We start from the raw sequence: 26,141 nt of genomic DNA, 5'->3' as shown, positions 1-26,141 counted from the left end.
GAATGAAACTCTTGACTCTTGGCAGCAATTTCATCTCCCTGAACCTCATATCCTTCCACACATCTACCTCATAAACATATATCCCTGGATTATTAGAATCAACCTAAATCCAAGCTGCCTCAGTCTCTTGATTTCTTTAGTACCAGCTGGTGTCACCATTGTGCATCATCCATTCATCCAGTGCCAAATTCTGTGATACATCTTAGATGTCTCTCACTACCCTCATGGCCAGTCAATTCCATTTATTCTATCTCCTAAGTAACTCTCAACCTAATTCCTTTTTTAATTTATACTGCTTAGCTACGTCAAATCTTTTTCCTAGAACATGTAGTAGCCTTCTAAGAGACTTGATTTCCTTCAGCCTCCCCCATCCCAGTCCATTTTCTAACTGATGTCAGAAATGCTTTCTCAAAAGACAAATATCCTTTTGATGTTGTCTGTCATTTCTGTGAAGTTGAAACTCTTTAGTGTGACATTCATGATATGACTCTTGCCTGTGTATCAATCTTAGTCCCTGAGACAGTTTCAGGAATTATGTAGAACCAGCATATAGTTCCCCAAATGTGTCGTGTCTTTGTATTTTCCATTCCTTTTGCCTGGGATGTTGCACTCTCCCAGACCTGGCCATTCTTTTCTAGGTAACCTGGCAGATTTTTATTTCTTCCTAAAGAATTATACTATCTGGAGGGCAATTTTGCTTCATCCCCTTGCAGAATTAGGCTTTCCTATTCTGTTCAACCCTCACAGGTTTTGTAACTGTGCATCCAAATTTATTTACCTCATGTTTTCTTGAGGTCAGTGCCTATGCTTTATTTATCTTTACACTTCCAATTTTTAGCCCAAGAACTTCCAGATAACAAATTTTAAAAAAGGAAAAAAAAATCTGTTGGATGCATTAATAGTTCTTCTTTATAAAAGTTGCAATGTTTAATTTTAGTAAGGTTTAAAATATACTTGACACATTTTTTTTTTCCAACTCATAAAGTACTAAAATTTTATTGTAATAGATGCCGTTTATTAAATGCCTATTTCATATCAGGGACTTTGCTATGCAGCTTTAACAAAAAAACTATAGTGAAAAATGTCCAACTACACAAAATCAAAAAGAACAGTGTAATGAGCCTCCAAAATCCATCATCAAATTCAGTATTGACAAGATTTTGCCACTCTTTATCAATCTTGTGAATTGAACATGGCTGAAGTGACCGAGCACGCACGTTGTTGTTATTGTTGCTGAAGTAATTTAACATTCTTTTCTTTCTACCCCTACATATGTCAGTATGCATCTCTAAAATATACAGACACATTCTTGTTTAGCTACAGTGCCAATGTCACACCTAACAAACTTAGCAATTATTGCTTGAAATCATCTAATACCTCATCTTATTCAATTTCCTCCTAATTGTTTAGTGTCTTTTTAGAGATAACTTTTTCTGAATTAGGTTCACCATTCCATTTGGTAGGTAGGTCTTTTAAATCTCTCTTAGGAGTTGTTCTTCCAATTGCTTTTTTGTTTTTCAGGCCCTTAACTGGTTGTTATCAGCTGTCCTCTAGAATATTTCATAACCTGGATCATTTTCTATGCTTGTTGTCCTCATGTTGTCATTTAATTTGTTCCTCTAAACTTCTGTTTCCTATGAATTTGAAGTTGGGGCTAAAAGCTTGATTAAATGGGCTTCCCTTGTAGCTCAGCTGGTAAAGAATCCACCTGCAATGCAGGAGACCTGGGTTTGATCCCTGGGTTGAGAAGATCCCCTGGAGAAGGGAAAGACTACCCACTCCAGTATTCTGACCTGGACTGTATAGTCCATGGGGCTGCAAAGAGTCTGACATGACTGATCATGTTCAAATTATTTTTGTATATAGACATTTTCTTCATCGTATTTTATGGTTGTATTGATGAATTAGAGCCCTAGTAGTGCGACTGAGTGACTTCACTTTCACTTTTCACTTTCATGCATTGGAGAGTCAGACATGACTGAAGAAACTTAGCAGCAGCAGTAGCAGTGAGACTTACAGGTCAAAGGGCAGATGCGTATGTAATTTTTCTAGACATTGTCAAATCCCTATCCAGGAAGGTTGTTTAATTTTGCATTTCCACAGTTTTTGAGAATACCTGTTTCCCTGTATTATTGTCAAAAATATGTTGCCTACCTTGGATTTTTGCCAATCTGATGTGTGAAATATTTGCTTTTCTTTTTATGAGTTGTTTCTTCTGTTAACTGCCCATTCCTTGTTCGTCTTTGATTTGGTTGTTGGTTATTCCCTTTTAATTTTCAGGAGCTCCTAATGTAATATATTAGCCATTGTGTGTTAAATTGCAAACATTTGCCTTCTGATTTTTATCATATTTTTGTAACATACAGAAAAAAATTTTTAAGTGTGTGTATGTATATGTGTAGTTGAATTATCAATTGTTTGTTGTTTCTGGATTTTGAGTCATAATTAGGGAAGTTCCATTTGTTGTCTATTTATGTGCTAATCAGTTCAGTTCAGTCACTCAGTTGTGTCCGACTCTTTGCGACCCCATGAATCGCAGCACGCCAGGCCTCCCTGTCCATCACCATCTCCTGGAGTTCACTCAGACTCACGTCCATCGAGTCTGTGATGCCATCCAGCCATCTCATCCTCGGTCATCCCCTTTTCCTCCTGCCCCCAATCCCTCCCAGCATCAGAGTCTTTTCCAATGAGTCAACTCTTCGCATGAGGTGGCCGAAGTACTGGAGCTTCAGCTTTAGCATCATTCTTTCCAAAGAAATCCCAGGGTTGATCTCCTTCAGAATGGACTGGTTGGATCTCCTTGCAGTCCAAGGGGCTCTCAAGAGTCTCCTCCAACACCACAGTTCAAAAGCATCAATTCTTTGGCACCCAGCCTTCTTCACAGTCCAACTCTCACATTCATACATGACCGCAGGAAAAACCATAGCCTTGACTAGACGGACCTTAGTCGGCAAAGTAATGTCTGTGCTTTTGAATATGCTATCTGGGTTGGTCATAACTTTTCTTCCAAGGAGTAAGCGTCTTTTAATTTCATGGCTGTAGTCACCATCTGCAGTGATTTTGGAGCCCCCCAAAAATAAAGTCTGACACTGTTTCCACTGTTTCCCCATCTATTTCCCATGAAGTGATGGGACCAGATGCCATGATCTTCATTTTCTGAATGTTGAGCTTTAAGCCAACTTTTTCACTCTCCTCTTTTACTTTCATCAAGAGACTTTTTAGTTCCTCTATACTTTCTGCTAATACAGCTCCTTTAAATATAGAACTATTATGTTTTACTATACGGTAAGGCTAGCACCCCTCCTACGTTGCTTTTACAGGGTCTTCTTGATCATTCATGCTTAATTGTTTTATAATTAAGTTTATTTTACAAATAAAGAAATGAACACTTCCATAGAAGTTCCAGGGCCATGGCAGTATTGAGAAAAGTAAAGTAATAACTGTTCATAATGATTCCTTCATACCTTGTCTTCATATGAAAGTTAATTGTAGCAATGTTTTTGCAACTGAAACAGTTTCAGAAGGATACATAATTAGAAGGAAGAGAGGCAGAGTATATTGGAAACATTCATTTTAGTCAGTGCTTCCCAAAGTGTGGCTGTGTAACTTTGGCTAAATGTTTAGCACAAAACAAAGCAGTGGCATTCTACTGACATAGTAGTCATTATTTTCTTCACTGCTCTGTAGTCACAGTAAAAAAAAAAAATGGTTTCACTGAAGAATATCCTTGATAAAACAGTAAAAATTAGGCATTTTATTAAATCTTGACCATGAAATGCTTAATCATTTTCAAAATGGGGAGTATATACATAAAGCTCTTCTTCATGCCAAAGTATGGTGGTTGTCTTGAGAAAACGCAGCTGTGTGACTGAGTTGTGAGCTAAACTAGTCTCTTTTTATTGAACATTACTTTATATGAAAAAATGACTGACTGATAGTTATGTTATTCAGATGGGTATTTGGCAGACATTTCTACAAAAATAAACAAAGTGAATCCATCACTTCCAGGAAAACAACCAATAGGATTTACTGCCAAAATAAAATCTGGACTTTGAGGAGAAAACAATTTTGGAAAACTGGTATCCTCTACCGTGCGCTTGTCCATTTCTCAAAGCTGAAAGATTTTTCTGATATTAACAGTGGTGACATTAACATATTTTATTGTAAATAATATATTCAATGTATGAACATTTGGAAAGCCTGCCAAACTCAGTGATCCAATATTTTCCTTTTTTTAAAATATAAATTTATTTATTTTAATTGGAGGCTAATTACTTTATGATATTGTAGTTGTTTTGCCATACATTGACATGAATCCGCCACAGGTGTACATGTGTTCTCCGTCCTGAATCCCCCTCCCACCTCCCTGATCCAATATTTTCTAAATGGCTGATAGTTAATAATACAAAATCACTCATGAGTAATCAATCTTGTCAAAGTATAAGATAAACCAATGGATTTTAAATGTAACAAAGTAAGGCTATTATTGATGTGGTTTCTGATTCCACATTCCAACAAATTTAAAAGCTACCATTTGTCAAGTCTTAATGTAGTATCATAGAATATCCAAAATTATCTTAAAAGGTTATTAAAATACTTCTGTTAGGCTGAGTCTTCACGTTATAAAACATATAGAAACAGATTAAATGCAGAATTAGATGTAAGAATCCAATGGTCTTTAATTAAGCCAGATATTTGCACAAATGTTTAATTATGTTACTCTTCTCAGTAAAATTTTTGTTTTAATTTGGAAATTACAGTTTCAAAAAATTCATTTCTGTTAATATGTAATGGGTTTATTCTATTTTTGTTTTTAAATGAATTAAATATTTACATTTTTCTTTGATTTAATTTCTAATATAATAATTATTGATAGATATCACTCACATTGGGCTTCTCTGATGGCTCAGTGGTAAAGAATATACCTGCTAATGCAAGAAACACAGGTTTGATCCCTGGGTCAGGAAGATCCCCTGGAGAAAGAAATGGCAACCCACCTCCAGTATTCTTGCCTAGGAAATCCCATGGACAGAGCAGCCTGGCAGGCTACAGTCGACGGGGTTGCAAAAAAGTCAGACCCAACTTAGCAACTAAAACAAAACAAAACAAAAAAATCACATTAATAAAAGCTTTTGGGATCAATAATTTTTAGGAATATAAAGAGTTTCTAATATCAAAAAGTTTGTGAACCATCTATTTACATGAGCATAATGTCATGTTTTAATTTTGATTACAATGGGTTTTAAGTTTACCTGTATACATTAAAACACAGCTTTAATGTTTTTTCACAATTTCTCTAAGCTGAGCAAGTGACCTTTATTTTGTTAATCATTGTGTTTTGAAAAAACTGGAAACTATCATATCATTCTGTTTCATTAGAATAACTTAGAAGACTTTTTGATTTTGTTACAACCTGGGTAGTAGATGCTAAGTACAGAGGTTTGACTTAAAGCCTTACTTTTCTTTCATACATTCACAGCGTATTTCTTTTTATTTCTCTAAAGACTATCAGCCATATACTGAGTAATATTAGAATGTTCTGTACTATTGTTCAGTCGTATCCGACTCTTTCCACGGTCCCAGAGATTGCAGCACACCAGGCTTCCCTGTCCTTCACCATCTCCCAGAGTTTGCTCAAATGATGCTGTGAAAGTGCTGCAATCAATATGCCAGCAAATTTGGAAAACTCAGCAGTGGCCACAGGACTGGAAAAGGTCAGTTTTCATTCCAGTTCCAAAGAAAGGCAATGCCAAAGAATGCTCAAACTACCACACAGTTGCACTCATCTCACATGCTAGTAAAGTAATGCTCAAAATTCTCCAAGCCAGGCTTCAGCAATACATGAACCGTGAACTCCCTGATGTTCAAGCTGGTTTTAGAAAAGGCAGAGGAACCAGAGATCAAATTGCCAACATCCGCTGGATCATGGAAAAAGCAAGAGAGTTCCAGAAAAACATCTATTTTTGCTTTATTGACTATGCCAAAGCCTTTGACTATGTGGATCACAATAAACTATGGAAAATTCTGAAAGAGATGGGAATACCAGACCACCTGACCTGCCTCTTGAGAAAATCTGTATGCAGGTCAGGAAGCAACAGTTAGAACTGGACATGGAACAACAGACTGGTTCCAAATAGGAAAAGGAGTACGTCAAGGCTGTATATTGTCACCCTGCTTATTTAACTTCTATGCAGAGTACATCATGAGAAACGCTGGACTGGAAGAAACACAAGCTGGAATCAAGATTTCCGGGAGAAATATCAATAACCTCAGATATGCAGATGACACCACCCTTATGGCAGAAAGTGAAGAGGACCTAAAAAGCCTCTTGATGAAAATGAAAGAGGAGAGTGAAAAAGTTGGCTTAAAGCTCAACATTCAGAAAACAAAGATCATGGATGGCATCTGGTCCCATCACTTCATGGCAAATAGATGGGGAAACGGTAGAAACAGTGTCAGACTTTATTTTTGGGGGCTCCAAAATCACTGCAGATGGTGACTGCAGCCATGAAATTAAAAGACGCTTACTCCTTGGAAGAAAAGTTATGACCAACCTAGACAGTATATTCAAAAGCACAGACATTACTTTGCCAACTAAGGTCCGTCTAGTCAAGGCTATGGTTTTTCCTGTGGTCGTGTATAGATGTGAGAGTTGAACTGTGAAGAAGGCTGAGTGCTGAAGAATTGATGCTTTTGAAGTGTGGTGTTGGAGAAGACTCTTGAGAGTCCCTTGGACTGCAAGGAGATCCAACCAGTCCATTCTGAAGGAGATCAGCCCTGGGATTTCTTTGGAAGGAACGATGCTAAAGCTGAAACTGCAGTACTTTGGCCACCTCATGCGAAGAGTTGACTCATTGGAAAAGACTCTGATGCTGGGAGGGATTGAGGGCAAGAGGAGATGGGGATGACCGAGGATGAGATGGCTGGAAGGCATCACGGACTCGATGGACGTGAGTCTGAGTGAACTCCGGGAGATGGTGATGGACAGGGAGGCCTGGCGTGCTGCGATTCATGGGGTTGCAGAGTCGGACACGACTGAGCAACTGAACTGAACTGAACTGAGTCAATGATGCCATCCAACCATCTCATTCTCTGTTGCCCCCTTCTCAATCTTTTGCCCTCAATCTTTCCCAGCATCAGGGTCTTTTCCAATGAGTTGGCTCTTTGCATCAGGTAGTCAAAGTATTGGAGCTTCAGCATCAGTCCTTCCAATGAATATTCAGGGTTGATTTCCTTTAGGATGGACTGGTTTGATCTCTTTACTGTCCAAGGGACTCTGTAACTGTGATTGTTTCTAATAGGAGTCTTAATTTCAAATTCCCATTTTTAAATTTCTTTTTTCTAATTGGGACATAATTTTAATCGGTAAAACTTTATAAAATTGAAGCCAAGTTCTTACTACTACACAATAGACAACATTAAAAATTGTGTAAATGTAAAGCAGTTCTTAATACTTCATGGGGAGCTGGGGAGCAATTTTATAATTTGTGGTAGAAAAGTATATTATCTATATGTTATTAGGGAAACATTGAGTTAAGTAGTTATTAAGGACTTTGTCTCAAGTGCAGAGTTTTCTGTACCTGAGAGAAATCTCATTTTCAGGGTACTTAGCCCAAAGTTTTAATATATTCAACAAGTATATTTTGTCATTCTGCATTTCTAAAGAAAGTGTTTTAACACTTAAAAGATGATATAGGAGCCTTTGTTGCTCAAGATCAGTGTCAAGGCATGAAGTATCATTACTGATTTTTAAGAAGGTAGCACAAAGTACAGGAAATTGCACATACTGCTTGTTTTAATAACACTAGAAGATAAATAGAGAAAAGGGAATATTTGTCACATAGGGAACCCAGATGATACAAGGAAGGTTGTAGATTGATGTCTAGGACTGTGGTTATTAATTTATTGGTATGACTCAATAAGAGTACAGAGAACTGCCTCAAGTCCACAGGATACTCTTCCCCTTTAAAGGAAGGAAAAGGGATGGAAGAGCATGTACCAGACTTCTGTCTCCTCAGTTCAACTCATCATATGCATGAGTCTACTATTTTCATGTTGCTGTACAGATTCTGTGTTAGAAATTGATCCTGCTGTTTAAGGTATTTATGGTCTGAAGAAAGTGATAAGATAATGTATACTTCAGTAGCTCTAAGAGAGAGAAAAACTAAATAGAATTGTGCACCTTAAGGAGAATCATTTTAATTTCCTAGAAGAACTTGGGAGTTGGTGTGAGTGGAGGAAGACCAAAGGAGTTGGTGTTTGAGCTGGGTCTTAAAGGAAGAATAGGTAGTATTTCAATAGACATCAAAAAGGGAGGACAGCGCCTCAGGAAATACTGGTTCAAAGGTCTAAAATCTGCACAACACAGAAAAGATCTGCCACGTTAGAATTCCCAAGTTTTCATTTACAAGGGAATCTAACTTGATTTATGCTCCTTTGAGGTGTATTACATGGAAAGTGGGAAAGTAGGTGCGCTCTTGGCTGCTTACCTCTGGATGGCGCTGGACTTGAACTTGATTTTAGATGTACTGTTTAAAGGAGTAGCTAATGTGGTCTTAATGTAAATCTTAAGTTTACCTGACACCATACTCCATACTAAAGTTGATGTACTCCAAAATGAACAAGGTACTGTCCCAGTCCACTCGTTCCTGACAGTTTACTAGGGGGAAGAAGGAGGTAGAGAAGCTGACAAATGCACTCCTTTTAGTGGAAATGTTTTGAGATTGGAAGTTAAAAGTCAATTAGTATGTGTTGTTGAAGAAAGCTGAAATTCATGCCTTTAGTTACAAGATCTTTTTTGCAGTGTTCCTCAAATGATCGTACCCAGCAGTAGAGCTCTTGCAGAAAGGGCTTGGTTGCTTTGGTTTTAAGAGCTCAGTTAAAAAGGGGAACCAAAGTCTCAGACCTTTAGAAGGCGACAGGATTCCCCACTTACAAAGGGGAATTTCCAGTGCTCTTTAGATCCTCAGCGAATATTTGTCACACCCTGTGTTCAGGGCTGGGCTCCTGATGCTCCTGGGGTCCCTATACCACTCAGGCTCCAAGGAATAGAGGAGATGTTGTGTAATTTGCAAGATTCTTGCCTCTGATGGTATTACGATTTTCTATTTCCCAATCTATCACTAAATGACCTTAGGTCTCAGTTACTTATTATAATACATATTTTAATTGTTTTGATGGTCGATTCATATTGTAATCTAGAGTAAGAGAACTAATAATTTTATAATCTTTTAGGCCATTTTGGAATAGTGGAAAATAATATATATTCAGGTAATGGCAGACATTTAAATATGAGTTTACTATAAAATTACACATCTATGACAATCTAATTTAAAACCCATGCTTTTCTCATTTAGGGATAGAGAGTTTTTAGAACATCTCTATGTTCCTTTCCATTTGTCCATTCCTTCTGAAATGTGTAATGTCATCAATTTCTATATTTGATGTAATTGCCTGTAATTGTCTGCCAAGAAATAAGATGACATCAGTATTATTTCAAAGCATTGAGCCACCTGCCCGTCTCTGTCCTTTTTGCAGTGGTTTCTGCCAAAATGGAACATCTAGAAAGGAGAGGAGAGTCAGCAACTGTAATTTACTGTTTGTATTGATAATTTCAGTTACTTTTCTTACAGTCACACTTAAAATGTTTGTTTGAGCGTGCTTTTTATATTTAAGATATTTTGTCATTGCAGTGTGTTAAATTTTTTTTGAAGCTATTAAATTATCTTCTAAGGATGCCCTTAAAAATCGTCAAAAATTGAGGGATTAGTATGTTCAGTGGAATCAAAAATTTCTGCTTTGCTAGAATTGTTTATATGTTAAACACATTTTTTAACCTCTTCAAGTGTCTGTATGTAAAGTTAATTACACACGTTACTCTCAGTAATATTCTCTCCTATAGAGATTGTATCTCTCCTATAGATATAAATTCAAGAATGGATAGAATTTGTATGTTTTTCTTTTATATTTTAATGGATAGAATTTGTATATTTTTCTTTTACATTTTAATGGATAGAATTTGTGGGTTTTTTTTTTTTTGCTTTTCCATTTTTTAATGAAATAAACTCAAGAAGAAAAATGTAAAAATTAAATTGAATAATTTATTTTAAAGATACTTAGTAGCTTAAAATGCAGCAATTAGTTCTCTTTAACATTTAGCCTCTTAGAGGCAAGTAATTTGCTGATTACCTCTGCTGCTGCTGCTGCTGCTGCTAAGTCGCTTCAGTTGTGTTCAACTCTGTGCGACCCCATAGACGGCGGCCCACCAGACTCCCCCGTCCCTGGGATTCTCCAGGCAAGAACACTGGAGTAGGTAGCCATTTCCTTCTCCGATGCATGAAAGTGAAACATGAAAGTGAAGTCGCTCAGTCATGTCCAACTCTTAGTGACCCCATGGACTGCAGCCTACCAGGCTCCTCCATCCATGGGATTTTCCAGGCACGAATACTGGAGTGGGGTGCCATTGCCTTCTCTGGCTAATTACCTCTAAAGACTCATAATTTTAAGAATTTGTAACTTTCACATATCTTAATTTTCTAGTGGGATTAATTTATATAAAGTGATCTAGTATCAGAATAAAGTGAAAAGTGTCAGAATAAGCAATTTTTAAAATATAATTCATCTTTATGCTTTTGGTGTTTTGTTTTCCAGTAGATAATTACTTAATAGGCATAATTTCAGCTGATGAATTTCAAGCATAACTTCTTTCAGCTATAATAACATATCTGATAAAAGATACATTTTTGTAGCACTCTTGAGATCATAACCTTTGTAAAATAATCTCTTAGGACACATGACACTGATATATAAAAAGTATGAGTTCTTATTTTATAACTGGAGAAGACAATGGCACCCCACTCCGGTACTCTTGCCTGGAAAATCCCACGGATGGAGGAGCCTGGTAGGCTGCAGTCCATGGGGTCGCTAAGAGTTGGACGTGACTGAGTGACTTCATTTTCACTTTTAAACTTTCATGCATTGGAGAAGGAAATGGCTACCCACTCCAGTGTTCTTGCCCAGAGAATCCCAGGGACGGGGAGCCTGGTGGGCTGCTGTCTATGGGGTTGCACAGAGTCGGACACAACTGAAGTGACTTAGCAGCAGAATTGACATGACTCTCAGTTGTGAGGGGGAAATATTTCTTAGCATGAGAAACACTCTTACAGTTGAGACGGACCTGGGGAAAGGAGAGCTGAAAGATACTGTTGCGAAAAGGCAATTATCAGATTTAGTGACTAACTAAATGCAGATTCCTAAGATAAAGGGTCCAGGATAACTGTAAATCAGAGCCAGGGTTACTGGTATTGTGGTGATTTTATAACTTCAAGAGGAAAGTAAGGACCAGCTGGTTTATGGTAGGAGACTGGTTTTAAACATGTTAATTTTAAGGTTCCAGCATGTCACAGGCAGTTCAAAATGGCCCAGGTCCGATGGAAGGGCAGAGCAGTGCTAACTCGAGGTCTTTAGCAAAGGTACAGGAGTCTGTTACAGAGCCTGCTTGGTTTTCATGCACATACCCTTCTCTCTCCTTTACCCACTCCACCCTCCTCCCACCAGTGTGGTGAGGCTCACATAGTCCAGCAGAGTTTTGTTTGTATCAGGAAGATGGAAGCCTTGGGTCAGAACACTCACTTGAGAGAATGAATGCTGATGAAGGAGATGCAGGGAATGTCTAGGAAGAGGGTACAAGTGGTGAAAGAAATTGGAGGTTTCCTGGCTTCAGAGCCACAAAAGCCAAACTAGGGGAGAGTTGCCTAGCAAAAGGCAGATCTGAGTTTTGCACAGAGGCAAGAAGGCTGGAGATCACAGAGGTAGCATCTCAGCTGGGATCTGAAGAGTGTGAAGAGCTGCCCTTCAGTGGGTGTGAAGTTTCAGTTATGCTAGATGACAAAGTCCTAGACATCTGTTATACAACGTTGTGCTTATAGTTAACAGTAATGTACTGTACAGTAATTACTATAACTTGTTAGGTGGGTAGAGCTCATGTTATATATTTTTTACCGTAAGTTTTAAAAGGGGAAAAGACAAAGTCCTTGTTAACTTTTTTGCAAACTGTACTATGTGAAGACATTGAGACAAAAGATTCTTAGAACTGGCTGATTTTTTTTTTCTTTTCCCGAATTGCTTCTGTCTGAATTCACTCTCAATATGGTTGAGAGCATTTCTGCAATTAGATTAAAATGCTTGGTTATGGGATTGAGTAGGTGTGACCATCAAACCAGTAACTCTGTAGAGGAGTCATTTAACATTTCAAAAGGCATTAAGATGCCTGAAGATGTGATTTCACAAAAACCAAATGTAGTCTTGAGTAGCATGTCTGTGATGGTGGAGCGTTGTCCAATGGTGATATCTCTGCAGGCTGTGCAGTCAGAGTCAGAGCCACAGGTGTTTGTTGGGCACTTGAAATGTGGCCAGTGTGATTGAGCAACTGGACTTTGAATTATATTTAATTTTAATAAATTTAAATGTAGTCACATGTTGCTGATGGCTACTATATAAGGCAACCCAGGTCTAGAGACTTCAGGAAAGTTAATCAGAGCATAAGTGAAGTAGGAACCCAGTTCTTGGGCATTTTGGATTTGAAATGAAAGATGAGGAAAGGTTTTACAAAGTATTACCGGAGACCAGAACTCCAGCTTATGGTTGTAAATGGAATCTTTTGGATATGGTATTGAGAAAATGGAGTCTTTCCTGCCATATCAGTAAAAAAGGATGTCAGGGTCATCAGTGATTTCATCTCTCCAAATGTGAATTTCTGAGCCCTGAGGGCACCCAGGAAGCTGAAGTGATCTGGCAGCCATGGCTGCAGCCACTCCCTGTGGTGAGCACAGAAGCTCAGGATGTAAAAAAATGCAGGATACTGGCCCAGAGAGCTGAGATGCATATGAAAAGAATGATGTCAGTGAGCCCAGGCTCTTGCATCTTCCCATGTGTAGAAAAACACTAAATTCCTTGACTTGAGGTATCTGGTTTTCTTTAATTCACAAAAATACTTTGATGTTCAGACTTGCCCTTTGTTGCAAACTTCTGTATAACCTGACTCCTTCCTCTCCCCTCTTGGAGCAGTTCTCTCAGGGTTACTTGAGATGCTGCCTCCTGGGCTTAAGTCCTAAAAATTTCCATCAAATAAAACATAACTCTCAACTTTTTACCAACTGAGCTACAAAGTAAAATCACTCAGTCACGTCTGACTCTTTGGATCCCATGGACTGTAGGCTGCCAAGGCTCCTCCATCCATGGGATTTTCCAGGCAACAATACTGGAGTGGATTGCCATACCCTCCTCCAAGGGATCTTCCCCACCCAGGGATCAAACCCGGGTCAGGAAGATCCTCTGGAGAAGGAAATGGCAACCCACTCGAGTACTCTTGCCTGGAAAATCCCATGGACAGAGGAGCATGGTAGGCTCCTACAGTCCATGGGGTCACAAAGAGTTGGACATGACTGAGAGACTTCACTCACTCACTCAACTTTTAGGTCGTGACTGTTTTTTAAGTCAACAGTACTATCCTACTTCTTTTGTGTTTTATTTTATCAACTTTAAAAACATACAGAGATAGAAAGTAGGTGGGGAATAAACGTTCAGTAAAATGAATTTTAAGGAGAGTTTATAAACTGCCTTAATCATTGAAAGAACTTTTCCACCTTCATATAAATAAACAAAGCAGTTAACTGAGAGGATAGTAGTATCCTCACCAGAAAAGATGCTTCTTTTACAGAAGCAGGAAGTAGGCTGATTCTTTCAATAGTGACACCATTTTAAAACTATAACTGAAGAAGTCTACATGTTTGTATAATTTTATACAAACATGTTTTCCCTTCTCTTCAGTGGGCTTCCCTGGTGACTCAGACAGTTAAGGATCTGCCTGCAATGTGGGTGACCTGGATTTGATCCCTGAGTTGGGACAATCCCCTGGAGAAGGGAACAGCTACCCACTCCAGTATTCTGGCCTGGAGAATTCCATGGACTGTAGTCCATAGGGTCACAAAGAGTCAGACACAACTGAGCAACTCTCACTTTTCAGTGTATAAATAGCTCTCTTAGGTGAGGCCACATCATCTCTCCCCTTGGCTATTGCAGTAGCTTCCTAGCTGGGGGTTGGTTGGTTGGTTTGCTTTGGGGTATTTTTGTTTGTGTGGGTTTGTTTTTATTTCCCCCCTCTGGAGTGACTGTATCACACCAAGAATTGTATTTTTAAAAACACAGATCTGACCCACAACTCTGCTTAGGGAATTTTTATCTGAACTATGTATACAATTGCTTCCCTGGTGGCTCAGTGGTAAAGAATCCACCTGCCAATGCAGGAGATGAGGGTTCATCCCTGGATTGGGAAGATCCCCTAGAGGAGGGCATGGCAACTCATGCCAGTATTCTTGCCTGGGAAATCCCATAGGGAGAGGGGCCTGGCAGGCCACAGTCCATGGGTTGCAAGAGTCAGACATAGCTTAGTGACTAAGTCACCACCACTACCGTGTATACAATTAAAGGTTTCAGAAACATTTTTTGAAGGCTGTTTTTCACTTTTGAAGTTAGTGAGTTAAGTGAACATTTTCTCAACTGATGAAAATAAAATTGGTAAAACATTTTTCATGAGCATATTGCTAGTATGCAACAAGAACTTTATAAAGATTTATAACCTAAACCCCAGTAAATCCACATCCGGGAATCTTTCTAAAGAAACCATCTTAAATACCACAAAATATGCCCCCAAGTCTCTTTATACAAAGATACTCATCATAGCACTATTTACAATAATGAAACTGTACATACACCAATATAAACTATACACCAACATAAACCATGGTGGTTTAGTGGCTAAGTTGTGTCTAACTCTTGTAACCCCATGGACTGGAACCCACCAGGCTCCTCTGTTCACAGGATTTTCCAGGCAAGAATACTAGGATGGGTTGCCATTGCCTTCTCCAGGGGATTTTCCTGACCCAGGTATGGAACCCACATTTCCTGTGTCTCCAGCATCACAGGCAGATTCTTTATTTGCTGAGCCATTGAGGAAGCAAATGACTAAGTAAATGATAATTCATAAAATGATGTGCTCCCATACCGCTTTGTATATGCATATCCAAACTATGGTATAGTTAAGGCATTTCTGCCAGCCTACTACTTTTTCATGTCCCCGTCGTACTTTAGATCAGTTACTCAGTTGTGTCCAACTCTTTGCGACCCCATGGACTGCAGCACTCCAGGTTTCCCTGTCCATTGCCAACTCCAGGAGCTTACTCAAACTCATGTCCATCAAGTCGGTGATGCCATCCAACCGTCTCATCCTCTGTTGTCCCCTTCTCCTCCCACCTTCAATCTTTCCCAGCATCAGGATCTTTTCCAATGAGTTAATTCTTTGCATCAGGTGGCCAAAGTATTGGAGTTTCAGCTTCAGCATCAGTCCTTCCATTGAATATTCAGGACTGATTTCCTTTAGGTTGAATCTCCTTGAGTCCAAGGGAATCTCAAGAGTCTTATCCAACACCACAGTTCACCAGCATCAGTTCTTTGGCTGTACTTAGCACATTGTGAATGCTTGGTGAATATCTGCTGAATAAATGAACAAATGAGTGTTGACACAAATGGAATCATTATCAGTTGCTTATCAACAGGTTAAAATTAACAGATGTTGTATTCCTTTAAGTATAGTAGTATGCAGTTCCACTTGTGATGAAAATGTATTTCAGATTTAAACCTTGGCCAATCCAGAAAATATTTTTGTAGGCAAAATAACTATTTCAGACCTTTAAAGATAAATCAGTTGATAAATATATCAAGTAATGATTTTTAAAAATAAATCATATCATTCTCTATCTCCAAAGTCCCTTTGTACACGTTTAGTTTATTTTTCTCTCCCCATACTTTCTCTGAATTTCATGTATTTTTTAAATAAATATATATAAAAGACTCCACTTATCTCCCTATTGATATTTTTCCCCTCAAACCTGTGATCTGTCCTTATAATCAGTTCCTCTAACTGCTTTGTTTATTTGAAGTGATCAGTTGTCAAGGAAATTGCTTTTCACATACTGGTGCATTAGGCTGTGTTATATAGAGAGTATTCAAATTTTCATTTCCTATAATTTACTAAGACTAGCAAGGGGAAGAAGTCTGTCATTTTCTTCTAAATTATTTTTCTAGGTAAACCCAGATCATGGTTGATGCAGGCAAGAAATACTAATATTAGAAATTCTAAATTGTTTCTTTTGACATGGAATCTTCTAACGTACTTCACCAGCAGATTGAGATCTCTGTCATCCCTTCACAAATATAACCTAGATGATTAGTTCTTCCTAAAGCAGAAGCAGTTTAAGATGATCATTATTTAATGTATTTATCTCAGTAGCACCCTGAAAATTGTTGGAGATTGTGTGCCAAACTTCTGAGGGGCAGGGCCCACGTCCATCTTGCTCACCCTGTATCTTGAGGCTACCACAGTATCTGGTTCGGTTCTCAAAAGATTGTTGAATACTTGACTGCTTCCTAATGAAGTAAGGAATTCAAATACCTTTTTGTGTTTGGTAGGCTCTTGGATTGTAAGGAACAAAAAAGATTCAGGTACCTTGCGGAGAAAGAGATAGGGAAGAAGGGAGCGGGGAGAAGGGCAAGCTTAATGTTAACAGGAGACATCTGTTCCCCTGTTCTTCAGTTTCTCACTCAGTCTTTATAATATTCATAAACCATAGCAGAGTCCCTGTTTTTATGTTACAACTTTGGAGGGCTTCTATTTCACAAACATTACTTTCATTATAGAAAATCAAGTGGCTGTTCCTCCTATCTCTTCTCCTGGTAAGAAGGGTCTCAAAACCTGAGAGCCTACCTCTGACTCTTCCTATTCTTCCTTATGCCTACAGAGGAGGAATTTTGTTCCTGATGGGAATTTTTCTGACTTATAGATGAATGTACTTAAATGGGTACACAAAAACAATATTTTTAAAAAGTTAAAATGAACACAGGATGAACTGGTAATCTGGCAGTTATTAATACTAAATAGAATAGCAATAGAACAATAAACATTGTTATAGTCTCCATTTCTCAGGTGAAATTAACCTCTACTTCTCCATGTTTTACACCTTTCTTACCTAAAGCTTCAGAAGTTTATATTAGATATGCTTACTCCTATTTTATTCAGAAAGGAAAACAGAAATCAGACCATTGCTTTAGGAGGTTGCATGTAATACTCTTAGAATCTAACTTTTCCTTTAGGTTTCAAATTGAGGTTCAACAGTGTCCTAGTATGCTGTTAGATATGATTTTATTATGGAGGCTGATGGTTTCCAGTCATGTCAAATACGGGCTAAAAAATCTCTGGTGCTATAGAATATGACTGAGGGAAATAATATTTGAGGAGCCTGCCTGTGCACCCAGCACCGCGGCAGGAGCTTATCTGTCTCGTTATCTTGTTCACGCAGTGACATCATAGGTTGTCTGCTGTTGTTGTTGTTGTTGTTTGTTATGGGGCTGGAGGGGGTGGAATCCAAGACCTAGTGCTTTGATTTTACATAATTCTATTTACTTATTCCATTTATTTTATACTTTAGCAATTTATACCAATTTAACTTTTCATAGAAAGTCATCATTAATACATAAAACTTTTCTTTTAAAAACAGGATAAAAGAATCAGAGTATCTCAACCCTTGACAAGAGGACCAAGTGCCTTTATTCCAGAGAAGGAAGTAAGTCAATCTGTCTTAATATATATAAAGTGATTTTAAAAATAACTCAATTGTGTCAAAGAATATTTGCATTTTTAATATGGAAGTAAACATGTGTTTTGCTCTTATTCTTATTTGTCAGAAAACTACAGAAGTATTTTCTTCTCAACTTCACTTGAAAGATTATATGTGTAATAATCATCTTATTTGGAGTTAGCACTGCAAGTTTAGAAAAATATAAATTTTACCATATTTGATTTCAAATGCAATATTTCTGAACAAAGCTGCTTAAAGTAATAAAACTTAATATTATCATGTAGGTTTAAGGTTTTAAAATGGCCAGTGTTTCATGGTGATTGTAGGTTACATAAATGTTAAGAAAATACATTTTAAAATGAAAAAGTGAGTTTCCCAACTAAATCTGTTGAAGAAAACATGATATTCAGTTCAGTTCAATTCAGTCGCTCAGTCATGTCTGACTCTTTGCGACCCCATGAACCACAGTACACCAGGCCTCCCTGTCCATCACCAACTCCCGGAGTTTACTCAGTCTCATGTCCATCGAGTCTGTGATGCCATCCAGCCATCTCATCCTCTGTCATCCCCTTTTCCTCCTGCCCCCAATCCCTCCCAGCATCAGGGTCTTTTCCAATGAGTCAACTCTTCGCATGAGGTGGCCCAAATATTGGAGTTTAAGCTTTAGCATCAGTCCTTCCAATGAACACCCAAGACTGATCTCCTTCAGAATGGACTGGTTGGATCTCCTTGCAGTCCAAGGGACTCTCAAGAGTCTTCTCCAACACCACAGTTCAAAAGCATCAATTCTTTGGCACTCAGCTTTCTTCACAGTCCAACTCTCACATCCATACATGACCACTGGAAAAACCATAGCCTTGACTAGATGGACCTTTGTTGGCAAAGTAATAATCACTAGTAATTAATCTTTTCATTTGGTTCTAAGTCTCTGATGAGACATAATGTCAGAGAATCTCCACTACAAGCTGCACTTTTGATGAAGCTGGGGGAGTCAAGATGGTAAATGCAGAAAGAATGTTTGTGAAATGACACAAAAGATATTATAAGGAAATCTGCATGCCTGTTTAGTGGGTATATATCTCTATGAAAGATCACGGCACTGTTTAGGACCTGGAGATTCCTAGCTGCCTTTAACTTATACTTGGGCTAAGAAAAATTTAAGGCCCACTAATTGAGTTTTTCTCTGCTTCAAGGAGTTATTAACTCATATTAACCGTGGTTATCTATACTGATTTACTATTGATTGCAAAAAGATATCATTTATCTTAAAGCACTAGCATTATTCCTATATTGTTCAGAAATTAGTCAACATGTATTTAGAATACCTATGATATTTCAGGTATCCCTTAAAGAATGAGTAGAATTTGAATAATAATACATGTCAGGTCACACTAGAGTCAGCAGTTCCATCATGTTCATTTTGACTTTTTAGTGACCTTGCCATTTACATGAAACTCCAGAGTTACCTGTAATGTTTTAGGAGCTCAGAGACTGTAGCTGATCTAGGTGATGACCATGCATTAGAGAAACTGCTGGGCTTGTCCTGTTTCCCTCATAGAGTACACGGCTGCTCTTAGCAGAGTGATTGCCTAATACATATATAAAGACTTCCTGAAATGCTGCCATTTACACAGAATGTATTTGGAGACAATCTGGTTTGCAGAAGCAACGGCTGTTTCCAGGCTCTGTTGCATCATACGAATCTATGAATGTCTTTTAGGCATCAGTTAAGCAGAAGAATCTTCTGCTGGAAAACAAAACAAAAACAACAAATATTCTGTCCCTAATTATATACAGTTTATCATGATCCTATTCCATTTTTTACTGTCATCTTGGTTCCCTGTAGTTGACAAAATGGGAGGACATGAACAAATGGAAATACATTTGGTTTTATAGTGAGCCAAAGTGGAATTGCCTTTTTTTTACACCGTTGTAATTAACATTTCCTCACAATTAACACTTTTCAAACATTACATTTCCTTTGGATTAAATTTTCCTCAATCAGTAGTGCCTTTGTGTAATTTGTACTTATCTTCAGAAGAGATTGTGAGGCCAGCCCTGAAAAGTAAACAGAGCTTCTTAAGAGCAGTGTGGATCTTTAGAAAGACCACGAGTCTAGATTTGAGGAGATCTAGATTCTAGACCCAGAGAAGGCAATGGCACCCCACTCCAGTACCCTTGCCTGGAAAATCCCATGGACAGAGGAGCCTGGTGGGCTGCAGTCCATGGGGTCGCAAAGAGTCGGCCATGACTGAGCGACTTCACTTTCACTTTTCACTTTCATGCATTGGAGAAGGAAATGGCAACCCACTCCAGTGTTCTTGCCTGGAATCCCAGGGATGGGGGAGCCTGGTGGGCTGCCGTCTATGGGGTCACACAAAGTCGGACACAACTGAAGTGACTTAGCAGCAGCAGCAGCAGATTCTAGACCAGGCTCTGCTATTAAATAGCTGTATGAGCTGACATTTAATCTTGAGTCCATTACCTTATCTAAAATAAGGGACAAATTCTTCTTAAGGCTAGAACTCTCATTCTAAAATGCCAATAAATAAGGAACCAAGCCGAGAAACACACATCTGACGTCTATCGATTCTCAGTGAAACAAGTCCTTCCACCGGGTGCTAATAAGCTCTTAACACCTTCAGAAGCTAATTGTTGGTATGACGCCCAAGCTGTCATTGTTTATAAACCTGTATGTAAATAATCTATTTTTGAGAAAGTCCTTTTGATTTTCTCAGATGCTGCACGTCCATTTTAATAACTTACCTTGTTTCTAGTAATTAATATGATAGGCTCAAAATGGGAATCTAGTGTCCTATTAATTTTTCAATTAACACTTTCCCACAAATTATCCTATTTTTCTTTGTCCCTCAAAAAGACCGCAGAAAGCTTTTTCTGTGTTGAATAATGAAAACAAGCAAGGGATCAGACTGAAAAATGTCTGTCCTAAGATACAGTCATTAAGTGTGTTCATAGGCTATTGAGAGAAAATTCTAAATGCTTTCCCTCTCCACGAATCAGTGTGACAATAGCAGGCAAGCAGGCCCTGAAAATTTTTGCCTTCTGTGCCTGGCAAACCAGATGGAAGCTTCTTTTCTCCAATTTCATAGCTGTGTGTATAATGTTTGATAATATGACATTTGTTGTTTAATAAATTGTGGTCCCAGAGCCAAAAATGAATGGTGCTTTCATTTTCATTTCCGTTTCTACTACGAACAACTGCATTATTTCGGTATCTGTTAATGTCAAAAGTACCGTCATCAGCTTCAGTCGTGGAATAATGCGTGTAAACCACTGGTGTGTTTACTTCTCAGCCATGATTTTGTTTTGTTTCTTGGTTGAAAGGTTGTCCAGGCAAACACAGTGGATGAACGTACTAACTTTCTTGTGGAAGAATACTCTACATCCGGTCGCTTGGACAACATCACCCAGGTCATGAGCCTGCACACGCAGTACCTGGAGTCCTTCCTGAGGAGCCAGTTCTACATGCTGCGCATGGACGGCCCCCTTCCTCTACCGCACCGGCACTACATCGCCATCATGGTGCGCTCACTTCCGGTCCTGTGTTCACGTGACTTTGTCCTCATTTAGTCCCTCTCCTGATGGTATTACTTGTGGTACAGAGCTAAGTATAATCACACGGAAACAACAATTCAAGAAGCTTGTGACCTTTTGGATTCCAAGTCCACTTGTTGCATTTTGAATGTTGTGACCCACTTAATATACTGAATGTTTCTGATTAAATTATTAGTAAAGTTTTCCATGTTTAATCTCATGATTAAAGATGTTTATAGGGTCGAAAGTAATGTTCCTAGTGTCCCTCAAATTTTCCCTTTACTCCTGATAGTTTTCTTTCAGTATTAAAACAGGTTGGTTGTGACTTTTTATTTAGTCATTCTGTACATGAAGAATATCACTAATTTGGCTAAATAAGAGCAAAGTATTAGCACCAAAGGCGACCCTGTCAGAGAAGAATTCTTAAATTATAATACTTCTAAGTTTAGTACTTGGTACAAGCTAGTTAACTAGTTAATGTTTGAGAGGGAGAAAATTATAAATTAGGATGATGGGCAGCAGGAATAAGAAGGTAGAAACAGTGCTACAGTTGGACTGTTGCTGGAGAAAACAACAAGATGCAAGTGCAGTATATTTGGAGAAGTTAGGGGAACATCTGGGCTGGCAGAGCGATCAAAGCCAGCCAGGAGTTGCTTTTTATCAAGTTTAATTTGTTTATGCTCTCACTGAAGTTTTAAACAACAAAAAAAGGGCTGCATCCTGTGTTCTATTAAATGATGAACTTGACTAAGATTACTCAGCTTAAGGTTTTGCCACACTAAGGCTGAAAGCCAACTTAGAATGGTCACTGACGAAGAGAGAAATAAGATGTGGAAAACAGAGTAAAACAGTACTATTTCACTGAGAAGCAGCCCTGAGGAAACAAGCGGTGAAATGTCTGTTTTGCATGGATTTACCAATTTATCAAGGCTGATTCTGGCTTGCCTAGGAAAGAAAGGGTCAGTGAGCTTCAGTTTCATTTCAGTAGGAGTATGGGCACAGATAAGGCTGATTCACAGTTATCTCAAAGGGAATAAGAAAAATACTCAAAATAGTATACATTCTGAATTCGTACAAGTTAATGAGATTTTATTGTGTTTTAAATAGAATACAGTTGATCTCACTTACCATAATGAACATACTTCCTTCACATAAATAGAAAATGGGTTCTGGATTGACCCCTACCACTTCTGGATGAGGAAGTAATTGGCTCCATGTGACATTTACTTACATTTCAGCTTTACGTATTGATTCAAGAATCTATGACAACATTGTGATGAAAATTTTAGGAAGAGCATTCTCCAAGAAAAGAATTATTAGCTATAAAAATGAACTTTAAATGACTGTCTTAGTAATTGTAGAATAAGTCCATACCATGACTGTTTTATCCACCAACTCTTTTCTTTGTGTTGTAGGCTGCAGCTAGACATCAGTGTTCTTACTTAATAAACATGCATGTGGATGAATTTTTAAAGACAGGAGGTATTGCTGAATGGTTGAATGGTTTGCAATATGTACCACAAAGACTGAAAAATCTTAATGAAATAAACAAGCTGTTAGCACACCGACCCTGGCTGATCACAAAAGAGCACATTCAGGTACCGAGTATTTCTTTAGGGGAGAAAGAAATTTTACTAATGATTCTTTGAGTTATTTTCAGTTAAGTATTTTGCTTAAGACTTAATTTGAAATACTTGCATGCTAGGAATTTGAGAAATAAAAAAATAGTGTATTAAAATGTGTAGAAAACATAAGTCAGTGGGTTTAAGTTAAATATAAATGAATACTTCTCTGTAAGTGAAAGTCACTCAGTCATGTTCAGCTCTTTGTGAACCCATGGACTATACAGTCCATGGAATTCTCTGGGCCAGAATCCTGGAGTGAGTAGCCTATCCCTTCTCCAGTGTATCTTCCCCACCCAGGAATTGAACAGGGGTCTCCTGTACTGCAGGTGGATTCTTAACCAGCTGAGCTACCAGGAAAGCCCACTTCTCTTTTAAGTAATCAGTAATTAGCAAATAGCTATAAGAAAAGTTGATTTCTATTTTCAAGCAGTAGGCAGAACAAAGAAAATGCATTAGGAGGATAACATACGTAGGTTCTAGTCTTTAACTCTTAACTACAAAGTATGTGACCTTTAGTAAGTAAACTTTTGTGAGCCTTGGTAGTTCATCCTTCTATAAATGAGACGCCTAGATTAAATGAGTTCTAAACTCTTTTGCAGTTCTAACATTTCATAATTTTAAGATTTTTTAAAAAATGATTTTGCAAATAAAAGTGATTTGCCAACTGATGTGTATATACTTACATGCCTCTAGAGACTAGAACTTAGGTAAGAAAGAGAACTGTGATTGACTGGAGCACTTGCCGTTCAAAAGCAGCATCTGTGAAAAGCCTCCAGGATCAGGTTGTTGAATTAATGCTTAGCACCATGCTTGGCACTATTCAGTTAGTAGGAGTCATCAGCTAAATCATTATCAGTAGAAGCCTTAGGTACTTAAAATCCCTTCTTCTAATGCATTAGAAATGTCCTTGGTTTTGTTTTTTCCCTCATTTTGTTAGTTATTTGCCCAGTTAAACCAAACTTAGCTTTTGTCAGTCTGTATACTCTCAGATTTGTATTATCTATTAGGGCTTGTTTATAAAATATGAACAAAGCTATAGCAGAAAGGTGCTATTTATAGTAGCAAATAAATTTAGAAGCAATTTAAATGTGTAAGGAAATGGAACTGTAGTTCTGGGCTACAATATGCCCATGCCTAATATAATTAACTGAAGACAGTAGAGCCTCATGAAAATCAAAATTTTCAAAAAGTTTGAAAAGCAGAGAAAAATGGATGTATACTCTGATTATTTAATTATACTTTGAAAAATAAAAGAAGATATGTAAAAGTTACATTAAAGTGGTTGAATATGATTGATTTTTCCTTTTTTTCCCCCTGAGCTTTTGGTAATGTATTAAATTTGTATGTAGTTAAATAATGGAGAGTAAAGCAAAAGCAGTTTTTTGGTTTTAGTTTTTAGATGTGAAGTGAGCCAAGTGAAAGTTTTAGATTTGAGAACAGATCCCCATACACACACTGAGAGATAAATTAATTAGATAAAGATTGATGGGGGAAACCTTGAATGGATTAATAGCTGGAATTGTAATGATTATTGTGTGTAATGGCTTCACTTATGATTCCAACATTCATCTGGAAAACGTGAAAGTGAAAGTCGCTCAGTCATGTCCAACACTTTGCGACCCCATGGACTATACAGTCTGTGGAATTCTCCAGGCCAGAATACTGGAGTGGGTAGTCGTTCCCTTCTCCAGGGGATCTTCCCAACCCAGGGATCAAACCCAGGTCTCCTGCATTGCAGATGGATTCTTTACCAACTGAGCTATCAGGGAAGCCCATTCATCTGGAGGATCCAATAAAATAGCATATTAAAAAAATGCTCTGATATTTTTGTTTTGTTTTTGTTGGTTTTGTTTTTTCTTTTAACTTTTTATTTTGTATTGGATTATAGCCAGTTAGCATTGTTGTGATAGTTTCAGGTGAATAGCAAAGGGACTCAGCCATACATAATACACATATGCATTCTCCTTTAAACTTCCCTCCCATCCAGGCTGTTGCATAACATTGAGCAGAGTTACCTGTACTGTACAGTAGGACCTTGTTGGTTATCCATTTTAAATAGAGCAGATTTTTTTTAAATGTCCCTTCAAGTGTGAGGTAGTTTTCTACAGTGTCTATCATCTGCTGTAGGTTCTTCCTCTGTCAGAAATAATGTCTAAAAGACAATTAAAAGTTTACCTACTGAATTAAATATTTGTTATTTTTAAGGTACAGTCTCTACCTTTAAAACCTTCAAATGAATGGTCTTGCTAGAGAAACTTTAAAGTCCCTTCTAGCATCAATGTTCTTGGATTCTCTAAAATACCTTATTAAAATAGCATAATACAGAAAAGTACTTTGGAAACAGAAACTCCATTATATGTACAAGGAATTTCAGAGAAGCTACAATGTAATTCTGTTGTTAGTTTTGATAAGTTTAATGTAATATTGTTTGACCAAAGCTGTATCTTTAATATATGAAACAGTTTAAATTAAATTTTTAGTATTATTACTATAAATGGACATATGAAATTTTATACATTTTTCCATACTTTATAAAATTGCTTTGTAACGTTCTATGACTTTCACTTTTATTCTTGATTGGCTTTCTCATTTCAGAAACTTGTCAAAACTGGAGAAAATAATTGGTCTCTGCCTGAACTGGTACATGCTGTGGTCCTACTGGCTCATTATCATGCTTTGGCAAGCTTTGTTTTTGGTAGTGGCATCAATCCAGAAAGAGATCCAGAAATCTCCAATGGATTCAGGCTAATACCAGTCAACAACTTCTGTGTGTGTGATCTCGCTAATGACAACAACATAGAGAATGCATCCCTTACAGGCAGCAACTTCGGGGTTTGTTTTCTTTTTTTTTTTTAGTTTTTTATTTTTTAAATTTTAAAATCTTTAATTCTTACATGTGTTCCCAAACATGAACCCCCCTCCCACCTCCCTCCCCACAACATCTCTCTGGGTCATCCCCATGCACCAGCCCCAAGCATGCTGCACCCTGCGTCAGACATAGACTGGCGATTCAATTCTACATGATAGTATACATGTTAGGTTTGTTTTCTTAACTGTTTTTGTCTACTACTTTGCCTTTAAACTTGCTACATTAAAAACATCTAGAGAAATTATCTGATTAAATAGGATATTATATGCTTGAAATATTTTGTATAATCTTTTATTACCCTAAAAATTTAACCTGTTGCTGAAGTTTTGAATTGTCTTAAGGAGGCTCTTAAAGCAATTACAAATCATAAGGCTTGTAAGACTGCCCCAGTTTTAGAAACAA

The 26,141-nt window shown here is 37.8% G+C and overlaps 1 protein-coding gene across 3 annotated transcripts in view; it reads left to right on the top strand.

The window, feature by feature from the left end:
- Positions 1-26,141, top strand: part of SESN3 (sestrin 3) — an 81,501-nt gene that overhangs the window by 34,561 nt on the left and 20,799 nt on the right. For all 3 annotated transcript variants that reach the window (XM_018059864.1, XM_018059865.1, XM_018059866.1), the window contains 4 exons: positions 17,610-17,675; positions 21,036-21,233; positions 22,661-22,843; positions 25,466-25,702. In XM_018059864.1, coding sequence (XP_017915353.1) covers positions 17,610-17,675; positions 21,036-21,233; positions 22,661-22,843; positions 25,466-25,702 — 684 coding nt within the window. The remainder of the gene's footprint in view (positions 1-17,609; positions 17,676-21,035; positions 21,234-22,660; positions 22,844-25,465; positions 25,703-26,141) is intronic.

The sequence above is a fragment of the Capra hircus genome, chromosome 15 (genome assembly GCF_001704415.2).
Source record: "Capra hircus breed San Clemente chromosome 15, ASM170441v1, whole genome shotgun sequence".
In the NCBI taxonomy this organism is placed as follows: Eukaryota; Metazoa; Chordata; class Mammalia; order Artiodactyla; family Bovidae; genus Capra; species Capra hircus.
This window is presented reverse-complemented; position numbering and strand designations above follow the sequence as displayed.